Below are 17,784 nucleotides of genomic sequence, written 5' to 3'. Positions count from 1 at the left end.
TGAGGTTCTTGAGGCCGTTTAACCTGGTGGTCACTAAGTCCTCATCCTTGGCAAGAGGGGACTGGCTGTTCCTGCAGAGAGCAGGTATGGCTTCTGCTTACAGAGATTTGAGTGTGAAGGCTGAGATTAAAAGCAAAAATTTTGTTATGAACACACTTACAGATGGTTTTGCTAATGTTTCTTGAAAGGAATATTTCTGGGTGTCTGTAGCCGATGTGTGAGACGTCGTAGTGGGAATATTTTATTTCAAAGGCACTAGAATGGCTTTTATTTTCTCGTGTATGTGTATCTTTAATAAGTGTAAAAGCAGGTGCAATATCTCCTGAAGTAAAGAAACACTCTGCCTGTTTTTATAAGTCTGGCAATGATGACACACTTGCCCTCACTGAGAACACTGTTCAATAATGAGCCTCACCATGTGCTCAAATGAGCTGAGCCAGACTTGCAGCTCTTTTAAGCCCAGCTGCCTGCAAACTTCAAAGACTTTGTGTCTCTTCTTCTTTTAAACACCTAAGGCTTTTGCAGATCTGATGAGCAACCTCTAACTAGGCAAAAAACCCCATCTAGAATATGCTTGTTTGATAATTAGAACTGAGATTAAAATAACCCAGAGAAGATGCCCACATTTTGCCCAGATAAAAGGGTATTGCAGCAACTTCCCAGTAGCCTAAGGGCAAACGCAGACTAATTACTTGAATAAAATGGAGCAGTTGCAACTATTTTCCTGTTGAGTGCAGAAGCACCCTAGCAGTTGCCGTCTGATCTGCATTGACTGAATATAAACAGGTTATAATCCACCGATTAGCTATGTGTCTGTAACTGCTTAGGTCAAGATAGGCAGTACCGTTGTGGGACTGATTCATTTTCTGCAGGCTTTTTCATTTTGGCTACCAGTGCTCATGAATTTCCAGGTTGGAAGGTAAGAAACAAGTGGTTGCTGCTCCAAGACAAATCTGAGTAAGACGGACAAGTCACCTTCTCTGACTGACAGTACACAGTAAATCCATCAAGGATGGATTTCGTGGCAGAGCTTTAGTGTGAGATACAAATCCGACTGTTCAGCATGTATTGCTGAAGTGCCTGGCGTTAGACAACAGGCTGCTTGTAACATCTCCCTGCTGTAGGGCTGGGCATGTGTGTTAATGACGCTACAAAATCCTAAATTTGGGGAAGGTACAGTGGTTAAAAACAAAATAATAAAGGAGAGTAACTATTACACTTTTGAAATATGAATTTAATATTTGACATTACATCTGAAATTAGTATCTCAAAGTGTTGCTGAATCTTGCCAGGCTGCAGTACTGATTGCGGGAGCAGTAGTTCGTCCAGGCTGAGATCGACTGTTGCACAGTGGATTGCTTTTGCATTATGTAGTAGCTCATTTGAGACAAACGCATGTTACTGTATTTAAAAACAAAAAAAGAAAGAAAAAAGTACTTCCTGGATTTTCCCCCCTTTGTCATATCCAAGCTTAAACTCAGCAGCGTCTTTATCATCTCCCTTTTTACTGTCATCCCTCATTTTGGGGGAAATAGTTTTTAAGCCTCTTGGAGCAAACACTCATAGTCTTTATGTGCGTTACACTTGTGCTCCTTGCAGTGTCTTACTGTAAGACGTAACTAACAGCAATGCTAAAATGACTTGGTTAGAATTCAAATGCTAACCGTCTCTCTTAAAATAGAAGCTATTTTTACTGCATGTAAGAACAAGTGTGTGGTTCAAATTCACTAAAGACTTGTTCATTCTACAGTGTCACATACGACTGCGGCACACTACCTTAAAAAGGCTAGCGTGCCATAAGTTACTCCTACTGCGGGGAAGGAACCTGTGGGATAGGTGATGTATTTGAAAAGCAAAGGAAATACTTCTGCTTTTCTGCTGACCTTTCCAAAAGATGTAGAGCAGACATATTAAAAATTATTATTGAATTCATATATGTGTTATTTGGTGGGAGGGACTCCACCGTTCAGCACAGAGTACTCGCTGCTTCCTCGGCGTTATGCCAGCTAGAATTATTTAAGGATATAGGCTGCCATTCTGCTATCACCCAATTAAGTGTGTGGTGTCCTAAAACACAGTGAATCTTCACAAGTTACGCTTTTTCTGGTGCTCTCCAAGATATTTTTTTTTTTTTTTTTAAGCCTCTTAAATTGGGGGAGGAAGGAATGTGAAAAGATATAGTCTCTTTTGTGGTGGTTTGTAAATGCAAAGTAGGACTGAGTGGCTAGAAAAATATTTAAAACAGGTGAGAATTTATGCTATCCAGATGCAAAGAGGTTTTTTCAATTTATTGGGGAGCTAAATGATAGATGTTATTGAGCTGTGAATGTCAGCTGAGAGTAGAAGAGACTTGTATACCTCTGTGCTTAAACAAGTTTCCTTCTCTTTTGGTTAGAGATAAAGTTTTGGTCCTTCACTATAAAATTAGGGCACAACAATAAAAACATGGAATTTCAACAGGATCACTGGTAGCGGAATTTGACCTCATGCAATAAGGTAAAAGCAAGTAAAGATGAAACTTCAGGCCTGGCTTTTAAGCTTTTTAAAAATGAATAATACAAATGCCAGAATCCCTCCTTATTTGCAAAGGATTTAAAGCAGATCACCTTGAAATAGGATTTGTTAAACCAAATATGACAAGCAGGTATTTTTTGGTGACCGTTTGCTGTGTAACGCTTGTCACGCTACAGAAGCTCACTGATTCCCTTCACATTTTAGGTCCGGCGGTTGTTCCTCACCAGTACTATGGAGTTACGCCCTGGGGAGTTTATCCAGCCAGCCTCTTCCAGCAGCAAGCTGCCGCGGCTGCCGCTGCAACTAATTCGGCAAATCAGCAGACCACTCAGCAAACCCAGCAGGGCCAACAACAGGTAAGGGGTAGGATGCGTTGCACGTCGAGTCATGTACAGGGAACACAGCAGCTCTGAAGAATCCCTATTTTTTTCCAATGACCGTTCCTGACACTCAGTTGTGAGTGAGGAGAAGAGCCTTTGACCTCCCTTAAAAAAAGGAGAAGAAACACCTATACATTGCGTTACGTCATTTACGCATCACGCACGTGGAGCATAGCACACGTCCATTTGTGGTGGTGAATTATTGTGTGTTAATGCTTTGGAAAACAAATAATCTCATCAGTTTGAACACCGCTGAGCGATGCAGGAGCAAAGACGTGCCGTTGGCGTGCGAGCAGAAATCATCGTCTTGCTATCTGTTTTTGTGCCCATTGCTACAACTTGAAGGCCACGGAGATGATGATAATGTGTGTCAAATACTATATGTCAGTAAGTGTGCTCTTATCTTCAGGGTGCCATCCAGTATAGGATGCTTTTTTTAGTGAAGACTAGCTTTGAAAGGGCCAAAGTAACAGCAAAATGAATTAGTTTGGTATCCGCATGAGGACTTGAAGACAAAAGATGAGTGCAGAAAGAAAACACTGAATTTGCTATTTTTATAAGGCGAACTGTGCAGCTGTTTTGCTTTAGTCTGCACAAAAATTTGGAGAATTTGACACCTAAAAGGACAAAATTAATGAAGTTAGTGAAGGTTTTTCATATGATTTGCTGTTACCCCTTTAAGTGTGTTGAGATTAATATTGAGACTGTTAGAGATTAATATTGAGACAGTGTTAGAGATGAATATTGAGACATTTATTGAGACATAAACAACAGGAATTACCTGTTGTTTAAATGATATTTGCTTTTTTAAAAAAAAACGATGAAGAGATCACACTGGGGGCTGATAAGGGGAAGTTTTTCCTTACATACTTTGTAAATGATGTGTGCTTGATGGGGTTTGCACCATCCACCTCTTCTGTCTTAATCCCTTGGCAGTGACAGCATATTGGATTATATAGCCTGCACTTTTTCTTGTGGTGAAAATTGTTATGCATCTTGCTGATGAATCACTGTGTAATTTCTTGTTCAGTTTTGGGGTTGTTGTGTTTTTTGGGTTTTTGTGGGTTTTCTTTTTTCTTTTTTCCTTTTTTTTTTTTTTTTTCTCTGTAGTTGGAATTTAACTAGGTTAACTTTCCTAACTTCAGATAAGTAAAATAAACATTTTAAAAGTCTGGTATTTAATCATAGTTGTACCTCTGATGCAGATGACACAAATGTGAATCTAGCAGCTACTGGAGCAGAAAGTGGAAACTGAGAGACTGGTACAAGAATTAAATAGGGAACAATGATTTGCCTCCTTTACTATGACGAAAAGCCATCCTAAACATTTTATAAAGTTGTATGGGAGTCCAAATTGTTAGCTTGCTATCTAAATCAGCATTTAAAAAAAAAAAATAATCCAAACTTTCAGGCTAAACCTGCGTAATTAAGTTAAATGCTAGAAGGATGAGAGGCATCCCACCATCCTTGTCCTGGTTCTTGTTCCCCTCGGACACGCGGTTGGATATGCTCCACTTTACTCCTTTCAGACCGTGGCAGGGCCCGTAGGACGGGTGTCAAGAGGACTTGGGCTTCTGTTTCCTGGCTGGCTCTCCGGCACAACCCCAGCTAGTTTGTCTGGTATTTGGTTAAGTGCTGGTCCTCGCCTGGCGTTGGCTTCATCGGTCTCCATCCCACAGTACTTCCTGCTTGGAAACAAAATGGGTTTCGTTATCCTACCGAAAAGTGAGGCAGCTCCTTTCCCGTAGTAGCACAAAGCCTGTGTAGCACAAAGATCCTCGTGCATTTGAGATAGCAATTATAGAAGATAGCGATTGGCGGCTGAATTTACTAGCTTCTGCTTTGAAAACAAAAGCAAAAAGCAGTGTTTGGTAGTATTATAAGGTCTTTTCAGATAATAAAAGCAGAGAGGTTTCACACCAACGATTCTGGACCAGTGATCAGGAGGAGAACACTTTGCTCCTGACAAAGTTAATCATCAAACCTCCCTGCGTGGCAGGTCACAGACAGGAGCGTGCTGAACAGACCTCCCGCACGTACCCGTGCGCACAGGTAGAACGGCATTAAGAGCGTGTTAAAGCCATTTATGCGTTGGCATTCAAACTGCGAGCCTTTCCCTGTAAGGGACGCGTGTGCTAAGAGAGCTTCTGCAAAGGCTTAGGCTATTAAAATAAAAAATATCAATCATCAGTAGGCTTTATAATATTTTTCATTACTTTTATAGCTGTGAAGCAGGCATGAGTGGGGATCGTGGGTATTGTTTTTAATGCCAACCTTCCTCCATAAGAGGATACAGTGTATATTTTTTGGATGAAATTTTTCTAAGAAGTGCTGAGGCAAATGTTTTGGAAACCTAGAGCGATGATTATGGACAGTTGATTTGTGATGTTTACAACATCTTAATAGCGTATTTTAAAAAACGCCAGCATTTCGCTTCCTGCAGCCTGCCATCCATCGCGTATATTCTGTACGGTGCCCTCGCACAGCGCGTGCTTACCAAGCAGCTGCAACTGGTGAGACTCCCTAGGCTGAAGAGTTCACGCTCAGGCTTTGACAGCGCTAGCGAACTCTGGGATGCACGTCTAAATCGGTTAACTTCAGGATCCTCTCCCAGTCTCTCAGTGCGCAAAGTCATTTTTTCCTTTTAATAACTTCATCGGGTGACACAGGCGATGTTACTTTTTGCGAGAAGACATGCAGAGTACCAAAGGATGGCTTTTTTAATAAGCTGACCTCGCTAGTGGGTGCCGACTCTTGCATCACCACTTTGAGTAAAAGGCTGTTGCAAACAAAGCCTGTCACAGGTAATTACAGGAAAGGTCGGTTTGCCATCTTCCCTTTTGAGAGCAGCATGTGCTTAAACCACAAGAGCTACATATAAAAGATGGTGTGTGATCTTTGGTCATTATTTCCGATGAGTAAGTGCCGTGTCACTGGGTCGCTGTTTTCTACGGGGGCTGCAAGCTTGGAAAAACCCATGTCACCTCGTGTCATCAGCCCCCAGCTCCTAAGTCGGGCTTTTTAAGGTTTCTGCTCAAGTGGGCTTTCAGCGGTGCTTTTGTAGCAGAGAGAAAATGTTACCTGGGATGGCGCAGATGGCTTGCAAACACTTCTAACAAAGGATGAGTATTGAAGGTCTATCAAGAAATGAAAGAGAACAGCCGATGAAGTGCTTCCAGATTATGCTCAGTAAGCCTGAGAGGGGATGTATTATTTAAATTGGGTCTTCTGCATTTACCCATGGTAGTAGTGTGAAGGCTTGTGGTGGCGAAGGCAGCTCTGCCCTGAGTCAAGGGGGGGGTTGCCACACGCTAGTTGTGTTGCCACACACTAGTTGTGACAAAGCTGCCGTTGTGTGCGCGAACTTCAACTAGACTGCTGCTGATGCTCCTGCAAGCGTCTGGCGATTGCGGCTTACTCCTGGGTCCCAAAATAAACAGATCGATGTTCCTCTGTCTTCTCCAGGTTCTACGCGGAGGAGCCAGTCAGCGTCCTTTGACCCCAAATCAGAACCAGCAGGGACAGCAGACTGATCCGCTGGTGGCTGCTGCAGCCGTCAATTCTGCCCTTGCCTTTGGACAAGGGCTGGCAGCGGGGATGCCAGGTAGGGGCTCCGTGGGAGCTGCAACTTCTCCAGTGCCCAGGGAGATCTAAGAAAATTATATTTTGTGTCTCTGTGTGGTGTCACGTTTGCCTGGCATTCAGCAGTGTTTTGGTTTTATTGTTTTTCAGTTTTAATCTGTGGGTATAGACGGCATTTTTGAGAGGCTGTTAGATGTGAACCTAACTACCTATGCAGCATTTCAGTCACATCAGGGTTTAGGTCCCTGTGCCACAGATGAAAACAAATGTTCCCAACTGTATTGCTGTATGGGTGCATTAGTTGTTCGCGTACTCAAAAGACTTGATGGCTCCTATTGGAAGTTGCTTTCAGATTTTTCTGGGGATCATGCTAGCTTATGTGATCTTTATTTTAAAACCCCAGAGATATCTTAGTCCCATTCATTAGCCTTGTCTTTCCATCCCTGCCAGGTGCTTGCCTTTACCAGCATAAGGACTTCCCCTTCATAATTTCTTCCAGGCAAATACTAGTGGCTTAAAAACAAGAGAAGAAAACAGATAAAAAGAAGCAGGGTTTTATTGTAACTTATAATTCTGGAAGAGAGGAGCTACTGTATGAATTTTAGCTCTGATTCATGAGGCTGCGTGGTACAAATGCTTTTGACACCCAGTTATACAGAATATTACTGTAATGGCAAAGGGCAAACTAAGTATTTTTTTGAATAATGTGGAAGTATGTCCTGCTGATGAAATATAAGAGAACAGGATTATTTCGGCCTCAGGTCTCCTCACTGGAAGTGTCACATGGTTGTTACACGGGTTGTTTTTATAGCTTAAGAAGAATGTTGCTGTATTAAGTTAGAGTGTGAAACGTAACATGCGTGTTTGCAGGTAATCTGCAGATTTAGTTAAATCTGCAATATTGGGGTTTTGGGGGTTATATTTGCAAAGCAAATATTCACAGAGAACGTTCTCTTTGTGACCCCACCATGGAGAATCACTTCACTCTTTTCCTGAAAGTTTTATTTAACTGTAATATTATATAGTGAGGTACCTAAATAGCTATATACTACTGAAAATCTGTTGTTTTGTCTATCACCAGCTTATGTGATTTAAGAGGTTTTATTTATATATATTAAAGAATGTTTAATGATACATACCTTCGAAAATACATAATTAAGGCCCATGCCTTGTTTGCATGTATGTGCACACTGAACAACTTCAGCATACAGTGGGAGAGTTGGAAGTGCACTGTGTTCACATATATGAAAAGATCCAGCACATGTCATATTTATAAGGGAAAAGAAATAGTGCTTTGTATTTTAAGACTTTTTTTAGTATGTATAACTGAATTTACACAGAGGGCAATGCTAGTATAGTAGGTTTGGGGGGAAAAAAAAAGTCTTCTCTACCTGAAATTCTTACAGGCATAAAGTCATAGACTGTTAATATGTTTGGGGTTTTTTTTTAATTTTTTTTTTTGCTTCAGGGGAAGCAGAGCTGTTGTTGCTTTTTCTTTTTCCATTCAGATTTTCCTTTAAAAATCACGTTGCGCTGTACTCGTCTGAAGACGATTGATCTGCCATGTGTTGTGCTGCTTGTTACCTTACCTGTGCACCTGTAATTTGCCTCTTCAGGTTACCCAGTGCTGGCTCCTGCTGCTTACTACGACCAAACGGGTGCTCTCGTGGTGAATGCAGGGGCCCGGAACGGCCTGGGGGCCCCCGTCCGTCTGGTAGCCCCCGCTCCAGTCATCATCAGCTCCTCCGCGGCACAAGCAGGTGAGTCCCAGTCCCGCCAAGTGGAAATCTGCTCCGTCCCCGGCGGAGGGTGGACCTGAAATCCTCTGGGCTCTGCTGGCAATGATGACACACTTGCCCTCACTGAGATCCATTGCGGGGATTGTTGTTGAGAACATCCTCTGCGCTCACTGTGGGCTGAGCCTCCAGAACAGCCTCAGAGAGGTAGCGTCGCATAAACTCTATTATTTTGCAGGGTTTCGTGACAGTTATTTAAATTTGTCTGCTGGCATCTAGTTTCCCACATAATAAAAGGTTTTAGCCTGTGTAGAACTCCCAAATGATCACCTTGCGTAAAATGTTACACGCCTGGCCTTTGCCATGAGGTTTTTTTGGGTTTTATTAGGGTTCTTCGGGAGTTCAAGGCTTTAAAAGGAATTTTTCAGCCAGAATTTGTGCGTGTAAGCAGTCTTTGCCAGCGTTAGTAACAGATTGTGCAATGGGCCTTTTAATTGTTTCCTTGTAGCTGTTGTTTATTTTGCTTTTTCTTTTACTTTGGAACTGGCTGAAAAACAAAAGTATTTGGTTTTGATGTTCTTAGCACCACAGGATTGCATTTCGTGTGCTAAAGGACAATTTTGCTTATTTCAAAACTTGTGTTTCTTAATTGGATATTGCAAGTGTGTGTCTGTATTGATTTGAATCTCAGATCTTAGGAGAAAGGGAACATTTTTGTGTGTTTGATCTATGTAGCTCTAATAATACAAACAGCAGTAATAATAACGGCTTTGCTGGTATTCAGTGGCTCTGTGCAAGACTTGTGGAGCTCAGATATAAAGTAAAGAGACTTTATGCAGAGTTTGATGCGAAAGAGGGATTTTCATCTTGAGAGGAAAGAAAAAAATCTATAGTAAATAAAAGGAACCTGCTAAGTTTTAACTTCCAAAACTGCTACAAAAATGGATTTTTCAGTCTATGCTTCCAATTACTTTCTCTCTAGCAGTTGCAGCGGCCGCAGCTTCGGCCAACGGTGCAGCGGGTGGCCTGGCAGGAACGACAAACGGACCATTTCGCCCTCTAGGAACTCAGCAGCCCCAACCCCAGCCCCAGCAGCAGCCCACCAACAACCTGGCATCCAGCTCGTTTTACGGCAACAACTCTCTCAGCAGCAATTCCCAGAGCAGCTCACTCTTTTCTCAGGGCTCTGCCCAGCCTGCCAACACTTCCCTGGGATTCGGAAGCAGCAGCTCTCTTGGTGCCACGCTGGGGTCTGCGCTGGGAGGCTTTGGGACAGCAGGTAAGAACAGGAGCTTCTTCGCAGGGAAAAAGGAGAGAAGCAGATAGCTCCACATGTAGCTAGCGGGCTTGTGAGCCGCTGGAGCTGGCACTGGTGCACCGAGCTGCTGAGCCCTCCTCTTCATCCGTCTGAGGTTAAATGAAAATTTTCCTTTGGGGACTACTTTGGCTTTCAAAATCTGCAGTGCTTTCTGGTGAAACTTCTTTTACTAGATGATATATTAGAAGTACCAAATTTGTTTTGTTGCACACATTATCGGTTGTCCCCTTGTCGCTACAGATTAAGTTTTTAAACAGCTTTGAATTTCCTTGCCTTTAACCTGCATGTGCTTGATGGAGATACCGGACAAACAGGAATTGGCTCCAGAGTGGTATTCATCCGTGTGCTAACTCTTACCTCAGAATAATGACTAAGTAACTTTTCACGATTTTAAAAAAGCTGATCTGAGGTGGTTTCCACGCTTTATTCTGGGAATTGTTTCTATCATACACCAAAAAAAGTCACTTACTGTGGTTGCAAGAAATGCTACATACATGGTTTGTTTTGATTTGTTTGTTAGGCAGTTGGAGACAAAGATTTTTTTTCAGAATAAAACCAAACCAGAAAGATGTCTGTGGGTTGGGTTTTTTTCCTTAGATTTGTTTTTTTTTGAAGTAGAACAATGGTTTTAATTACTGCTTAGTCTCAGAGGTAGTAATTATGTCCTGAACTTTCCTGCTTTCATCAGTGTGAAGGGCAAGTTAAAACTTGCCTTTTGAACCTGCTCTGTCAGAAAAGACTGAGGGACATACTGTGTCAAATCACAGTTTTAAATAAAAGTTATTCTAAATATTTTTCTTAAACCCAGCCTGAGAATTTGAACCATCTTGGATTCAGGTAAACACAGCATTCGCTTCTTCACTTCAGTTTATTTAACTAATTGAATTCAATTACTAGTTTGCTCAATGCCAAGATGCACAAACTTGTTTTCCCTCAATCGATGAATAAAAATGTGAGGCTGTTGCTTCTAGAACTTGTGTGCAGTCATGAAGAATGATTAGTTCATTACAGTTAACAATTTCACTGTTTATTAAACAAGATTTTAATGCAAAATTGATCCCCCCCCTCAAGCTGACAGTGCATTTGAAGAGTTTGTATTCGACTATCAAGACAACTCCTCAAAAAAATGTTGAGTTTATGTGTTAAATTGAATTCTGATTTCCATCTCAATAAAGCTTGGTGCAAACAGGAGCTGTTTTCTGATATAATGAAAGGTGAGCACAAAGATTTCAAGCAAATGTACATGAAGCTGTACATGCTCTTAAGTAAACATGAATAGATAAAATCTCATGTTGGATTTGTTTTAGCTCTAATAGCCAAAGAATAAATACGAGGCAATGCTTGTAGGGTGATCTAATATCTTCTGTTAAACTAAGTGATATGCTTAGGGGAAAGAGCTTTGAAGTATACGAACCTTCTGAAGGTTCAGAAGCAAAGCGTTAAGTGTTTGTGCCCACCAGCCAGCGTGTTCGCTGTCGTTTCATTCTGACACTTCCTTCAGGTAGACTTTTAGCTTCTTGATCTTTCTGCTTGTAGATTTTTGGAGCTGTATTACTCATGTGTTCTATTGGTATAAAACCTACAAAACTATAAATGCAAAGACGGGATTCAAGCTAATTTTTTAAACTGAGGATTTCTGCTTGATCATTAACAACGTGGTTTTAATTAGTGCATTTCATTTGGGCACATGCAACACCCTTAGGAAAACACCAGCCTGGTGCAATGCAGTTGTAGTAGGTGCCGCTGTACTGGCTCTCCAGCGATCCAGTTGTCTCGGGCAGCTTGTTGACGTCACACAATTTTACTCTCTTCCTCTTTTCAGTCGCTAACTCCAACACGGGCAGTGGCTCCCGCCGAGACTCCCTTACAGGGAGCAGTGACCTGTACAAGAGGACATCCAGCAGTTTGACACCTATAGGACACAGTTTTTATAATGGCCTTGGGTTTTCCTCCTCTCCTGGACCTGTGGGAATGCCTCTGCCCAGCCAAGGACCTGGCCACTCTCAGACTCCACCACCTTCCTTATCTTCACATGGATCATCTTCAAGTTTAAACCTGGGTAAGAGCCACAGTGCCACTGTCCCAGCACTGCAGGTTACTGCTCTGCTCTCCCTTGGTGAGATACCTGCTGCCGAGTTGCTGCTCTTGTTCTGGTGGCAGGGTCCCTGCTTTTGCAGAAGAAGTTGGCAAAACACTGAACTAGGAGTTGTAGCATCTATGTTACGTGTTTGTCTCTCGCAGTAATTCAGCTCTTGAACAGGAAGTTTTCTGCATTGCCTCCTTGTTTCCATAATCTTGTATCCATGATCCATAATCTCTAAATTATGGATAACATTTCCCAGTGTTTGAAAAACAAACTGTTTTTCTCACGCAGATCTCGGTAGCAGCACCAATTGTTTGTTATCCTTGAATAAAATGGATACATAGGGCTCATCCTTAAACTTGTCAAATGTTTTAAAATACCCGTTAAGTTTTCAATAATAAATTAATGAGCTTAGAATACAGTTTCTTCTTTTAACCAAAATATGCGATGTTATCTGGAGCAGTACTTAGCTTTTAGCTGAGGATTTTGTGAGTTTGCTTTTGAAAATTTGCCATCAATGTGGCCTTGTCAAAAGCGCCTTAGTGCATGGGAGAGGTTTCTTAATTTTGGTAAGATACGTTACTTTCGGCAAGCTACATCTTCTGGAAGAGCTTCTAGTTGGCCCAGAGCTCTTACATATAATAAAGTAAACCTTTAAAATAAAGCAAATATTAAATAATAAAGTAATGCTCATCTGAACTTCCTGAAGTGTTCATTTCCAGGCCTCAAACAAACAAGATAGGATATTTGTTGCATCTGCACCAGATAATTTAGTACTTGCTCAAAAAATCACTTTATTTTGGTGCTGTCCTGTATCTGTCTGGATTTAACAAAACTTTTGGTTATCAGAACAGTTTTCCATGCATATACACACTCATCAAATACTGTATTTATCATGTGTATTACATGCACATGTGTTAAATTTGATGCTGGCTAAAGGTTAGCATGGACTAGTAATAAATACGATTTTTTGAGATCAAGTTCAGATTTACCATCTTTCCTTGTTCAGAGCTTTAATAGAATTGGAAGGGTTTTTAGCTTTATTTATGCAGCTGTACAGTCCTTAAGCTGACAGTTAAATAGCTACAATAAATTAATGCTGAGGACTAACCAGATTCCAAATCTGGCACTAGAAAAAGTCGGTTGCCCCTGCAGGCAAACAAAAGAATGAATCTTAAAAACTGGATCAGAGAAAGGTTAATCTGTTTGAGAACAAACTCTGGAAAGAAAGCGGAGTTACCATTTACATAAACGGGTTGTGCCCCAGAGCAGTTAGCGTGGGTCTTCCCATCTTGACAAAATACTCCTCTCCTTGTAGCCAGGTTTCCTCCGTGGCTGACTTCGTGCTTGGTAATGCTGCAAGAAAAATCTCGTGTAGAATAGCTCTGCATTTGTGTGTTTTTCACCTCGAAATCCGTAAAAGGTCATTTTAATTTAGGTTCTCTTTCACCTGCAGTGGAAGACATAAGACATGCATTGTTTTTCCTTATAAGAAGCTTGAGGCTGACTCCTCTTCTATTTGGGAGCAATATCAGAAGTAGTTTGTGATAAAGAGGGCGAGGATTATTTCTAAATAACTAAAAATGAAAGGGCAGATGGGAACACCCAAACGTGTTGTTTGCAAAAAGGGAAAATTAGAGCAGTTGGGTTTAGAACCATGTCCTACCACTGTGTTACGTGGGGGGAGACAACCTGGGGGAGTCACTTCAAGTAACTTTGATTTCAGGGTTACACAATGACATAAGAAGCTGGCATTAAATCTGACTTGCAGTCAGCAAATCTGTGGTTAAATGCAGTGCAAGTTGTGGGTTTGACTTTGTCACGTCCCATGGATGCGCAAGTCAATCATTGGTTGGGTTGGTGTTGTGTGTAAAGATGGAGCTCCGGCTCTTCGGGCTTTCTGAAAGCTCATAGCTGTGAAAAATGGTGTGTATTTATCAAGCTAGGTTTTTTTTCTGGTGTTGTAAAGTGACCTTGTGAAACGTCTGGGCAGTCACGAGTACCTGAAATAACCATGCAGCCACTTCTTACAAAAAGAACTACTGGAGGAGGAAGGCTGAGCTAAATACATCCTTTAAACTCCAAGGTGTGTGCAACATATGCAACTGTGCATAGCTGGGATAAAGCAACTGTAAATAAATATGCACTTTTGGGTGCTAAAGCAGCAGGGGCCCTTTTCTTCCCCAGCATTGATGAAAATTATAGAATTATAAATTACTAAATAAATTTTTTTAAAATTATAAAATTTAATTTTAGCCAGGTCGCACTTCACAGTCTGTGTAGACCCACAAGCAGTTTTTGTCAGCCCTTGTGTGTGTAGCTGGCATGCTCCCAATAGAAACACTTACCACGCTGCAGCCTGGGGCTGAATGTGTCCAACCGTGGGTTTTCCCAGTTTGGAATGGGGATCGGGATTTGCAGCGGATAAGTAATTATTTTAATTTTATGATTTTCTTGCGGGAGCTGCTTGGGAGAGAGCTGCCCCATACTGTAGTCAGCCTGTAATTTAAAAGGCAGGATCGGTGGGAGGAAGCTGATACATGCACGTGGGAATGTAATTTATTAGAGGGTCTTTGGGAAAACTGGCTGGGAGGGGATAACCAGTTAGCTGGGACCGACTGGGAGGGCTGCAGGGCTGCGTCTCCCGGGGCGGCTGGTGGCACACGGCGGCACTGGGCTGCGTGGGGTGGCAGGTTGGGGCAGTGGCGCTGGGGGCTGTCTCGGGGGCTGCTGGCTCCCGCCCTTCCCAGCCCCGGGGAGGCAGTGGGGTCCCCTCAGTGGGGTCCCCTCGGCTGCGCAGGCGCTGCCTGGTGCCTCTGCGCTGAGCCCTCGCCGGGGAGAGCAGCAGGGACGTCTTCTCCGCCTGCGTTCTCTGAGCCATCTTTTCATCTTCCTTTTTTCCCCATTGTTCCGGCATTTCTCATACCAGGAACTCCTGCATTGCAGCGCAATTTGAGAGCCTTGTAAAAGTCCCCTGGAAGCTTACTTAAGAAGTGCTTTGTTTTCAGACAGCAGCCTTTGTATCTCTTCCCCTGTGTTTTCTTTTTGACTCATCCTTTCATTGTCCTTTTCTTTCCCTGAAATCAGTCATTCTTTCATGTTAATGTCTGTCTCAAGTGTCCCAGCAGCATGGAGAAGATGACTTACCCTTTCAAAATAGGAAACGCTCAGTTTTTACGGCCACGGCGTGAGTCTGAGTAATGCGTCCGCTTTGGAGTCCCCAGGATAGAGTCTGTCCACTTTGTCCTCCCCAGATACAGATTTTTCCTGACATATCCCAGACACTTCTAAGAAAATATGGTCGATATATTCAAGACACAGAACCACAGCACATCTCTCCCTTCTATACAACCTCTGTGGAGTGCATACAGCACTGGTTTGCTGTCATATGTGGGTGCCAAGTGCTTTGCACGGGCAGCGTGGTGTTAGCACGATAAGATGTCTCTACACAGTTGGCAGACCCCCTTTTGAAGTTTGTTGTGGCTGAGGACACAGGAGAAACAATCAACGCCAACATCTTGCAGGAGTTCTGTCCCTTCTTTGGGGTTTTTGCCCCTTTATTCTGCCCTATGAGCTTTGGGAGCTTCCAGCTTCCGTGTACTGCCCTTGAACAAGGAGCTGTTTCATTGCAGTTATTGGTAAGATCCCACTGAAGTCTGGCATCTGGCAAAGTCACTGTATTCCCAGCCACACATTGGCATAAAGAAACTTGAGGTGCTCCAAGGTTTCTGGCCTTTGGTGTTGACGGGTGGGTTTCAGAAGCGCTTGCTTGATGTAGGAAACCGTCCCCCACATGGTGTCTCTTATATGTTGAACACCGTATGGGGAGACCTGCAGTCAGCATCTCCATCAGAAGAGAGAGAGACGGGTAGAAAACTGGACTAATTCGTGGTTTATTTTGAATCTCCAAAAAGGCCAGAAGGTTTTTCTCAGAAAACCTCTGACAAAGAAGACTTTGTCTGTACAAACTGTGCTTTCCCTCTTGACTAAGAGATAAGGCATAGGTGATAACAGTGTGAGTGCTAAACCCTTTCCTCTTACAGCCATTTGCAGACAATCAGGAACTGGTTTTCCACTTCAGCGCGTTAGTGCTATGACTCTTACTTGCTCCAGGCTTTCAAAAAACAAGTGGTAATTCTGAGCTCTTGGAATGGCAAACGCTGTACGCTGTTGCTCAGTACGCTGTTGCTCAGCTTGTTGCTGTTGGATTTCCTTTATCTGAGAGGTGATTTACTGTTCTTTTGAATATCCTGGTCCTTCCAGCAGTAAGGAATATCACTTGGTCACTTCTCGGAGTTCTTGCTTAATTAAGAAGTCAGGTAGATAGAGAAGATGATGGCCATGCTATTGGCAAGGCAGCATAAGAAAGATGTGAACAAGAAGCTCTCACGTCTCCTTCTCCTCGAGGTTTGGCACCAGCTCTGGAGAAGTCAGAAGACATTTGCCCACCTCGGAGACAGGGGAACTTAATTAAGCCATTATCAGATACTTAATTCTCATATAGTGTTTCCTGCACAGGAGCTTCCTTCAGGCATTGATGGCACAGGAGTGCAGTTCACTCAGCTCTTTTTTTATTTTATTTAATATTTTTATTTCAGACACTTATGACAAGTGCACGGCTGCCAGAAGGTCTGTTCTCTTTGCAGACAGCCCTACCGATGTTTGCCTTGAAGATTTTCCCTCCTTTGCAAAGACTTCTTGCAGCTGGTTTTTTTTCAGGTGGCTTGCCCTCGCTGCCTCACCTTGGCCTTTCAGGTGGCAGGTTCCCATGCGATAAGAACATTTTTCTTGGGAGGACTTTGTCCCACCCAGGAAAAACTGTACTCGCTCAAGGCGTCTTGCGGTCTCTGACCAGCAGAGGGATCCCGAGCCCTGCAAGAAAGGGAAGAGTCCTCTGCCATAGCTCTGAAGCAAATTTCGAAAAATTACAGGCAAGGAAACAGTGTTTAAAGGTTTAAGTTGGTTCCTGTCAACGCTTGCGGTTTGCTAACTATATGATGAAGTTACCTGTTCCCCATACGTGTTACTGGGTAACTCAGCAGCTGTCTTAACGCAAATGAAAATCTTTAGGGCGTTTGTGAAAGCACAGGATTTTTTAAAGTGTTTATTTATCGTTTTTAAATTTATTGTTATTTACCTGTATGTAATAGTGATTTGGTTTTTTATATCCAAAATTTTTGTACTTGCTTCTTGCTGCCTTTTTCTTATCTAATTTTGCCTTAGTTCTGTCCCCACCCTCAGCATGCTTCTTTTAAGTCAGTCCTTTGCATGGCAGCAGGATAGGTGGAAAAAAAACTGAGGATGGAGGATAAGGTAATTAGAAACAGCAAGTTAGCAAGTGGTGGAATTGACAATTTGTCTGGTTTAGACAGTTTCGACACAGAGTGAGGAACAGAAGTTGTTACAGTCTGTTCTTTGCTGAATCTGTAGCTGATCCTAATGATACAACGGTGCCATGCTAAGGAACTATGCTTGAACACGTCCCCATCTAAATTATTTTGGGGGCATCTCACTTAGCATAGTTGAGAATACTTCCTAGTTGAACCATGTCAGAAACCCATCTCGGTGGAAGAGGAGTAATTAGAAGTAAAATGGCATGCACAGGTTGTAAATTAATCCCTCGGCCGCTGTAGTTCACCTTGTGAAATACCCTTGTTTTTATGACTTGCAGGAGGGCTCACAAACGGGAGCGGCCGTTACATCTCTGCTGCTCCTGGAGCTGAAGCCAAGTACCGCAGCGCCAGCAGTGCCTCCAGCCTCTTCAGCCCCAGCAGTACGCTCTTCCCTTCATCTCGCTTGCGCTATGGGATGTCTGATGTTATGCCCTCTGGCCGAAGCAGGCTGCTTGAAGACTTTCGCAATAACCGGTACCCTAATTTACAACTGAGGGAGATTGCTGGTCACATCATGGAGTTCTCCCAAGATCAGCATGGATCCAGGTGGGATTAAAAACCTTGTGCTATGGCAAGATTTTGGGGCAGCTGCTCTTTGAGGTAGCGTCATTTGCGGCTTATGTCATGTCCTGAAGCAGAGAGAGGCGGAACAGGGAAAAGGAGGTGTGAAAAGCCAAGTAGCATAACGTTCTCACTCTTCTTTTTAAAGATTGTTTGGGTACACGTGCTGATAGTGGGCGTCCCTCCTCTAAAGAGGAGCTTGCTTGCTTCGTAATTT

The 17,784-nt window shown here is 42.8% G+C and overlaps 1 protein-coding gene and 1 non-coding gene across 12 annotated transcripts in view; both read left to right on the top strand.

The window, feature by feature from the left end:
- The window catches only part of PUM1 (pumilio RNA binding family member 1), a 77,950-nt gene that overhangs the window by 47,320 nt on the left and 12,846 nt on the right, over window positions 1-17,784 (top strand). For 10 of the 11 annotated variants that reach the window (XM_075522430.1, XM_075522422.1, XM_075522426.1 and 7 more), the window contains 6 exons: window positions 2,719-2,870; window positions 6,360-6,498; window positions 8,093-8,236; window positions 9,195-9,491; window positions 11,353-11,589; window positions 17,285-17,552. In XM_075522430.1, the coding sequence (XP_075378545.1) occupies window positions 2,719-2,870; window positions 6,360-6,498; window positions 8,093-8,236; window positions 9,195-9,491; window positions 11,353-11,589; window positions 17,285-17,552 (1,237 nt within the window). The remainder of the gene's footprint in view (window positions 1-2,718; window positions 2,871-6,359; window positions 6,499-8,092; window positions 8,237-9,194; window positions 9,492-11,352; window positions 11,590-17,284; window positions 17,553-17,784) is intronic. The other variant, XM_075522421.1, reaches the window with a different exon arrangement.
- LOC142419557 (small nucleolar RNA SNORD103/SNORD85) lies at window positions 358-441 on the top strand. The gene has a single exon (XR_012778589.1). It is a non-coding gene; the product is annotated as a small nucleolar RNA SNORD103/SNORD85 (small nucleolar RNA).

Source organism: Mycteria americana, chromosome 21, assembly GCF_035582795.1.
Source record: "Mycteria americana isolate JAX WOST 10 ecotype Jacksonville Zoo and Gardens chromosome 21, USCA_MyAme_1.0, whole genome shotgun sequence".
NCBI lineage: Eukaryota > Metazoa > Chordata > Aves > Ciconiiformes > Ciconiidae > Mycteria > Mycteria americana.
This window is presented reverse-complemented; position numbering and strand designations above follow the sequence as displayed.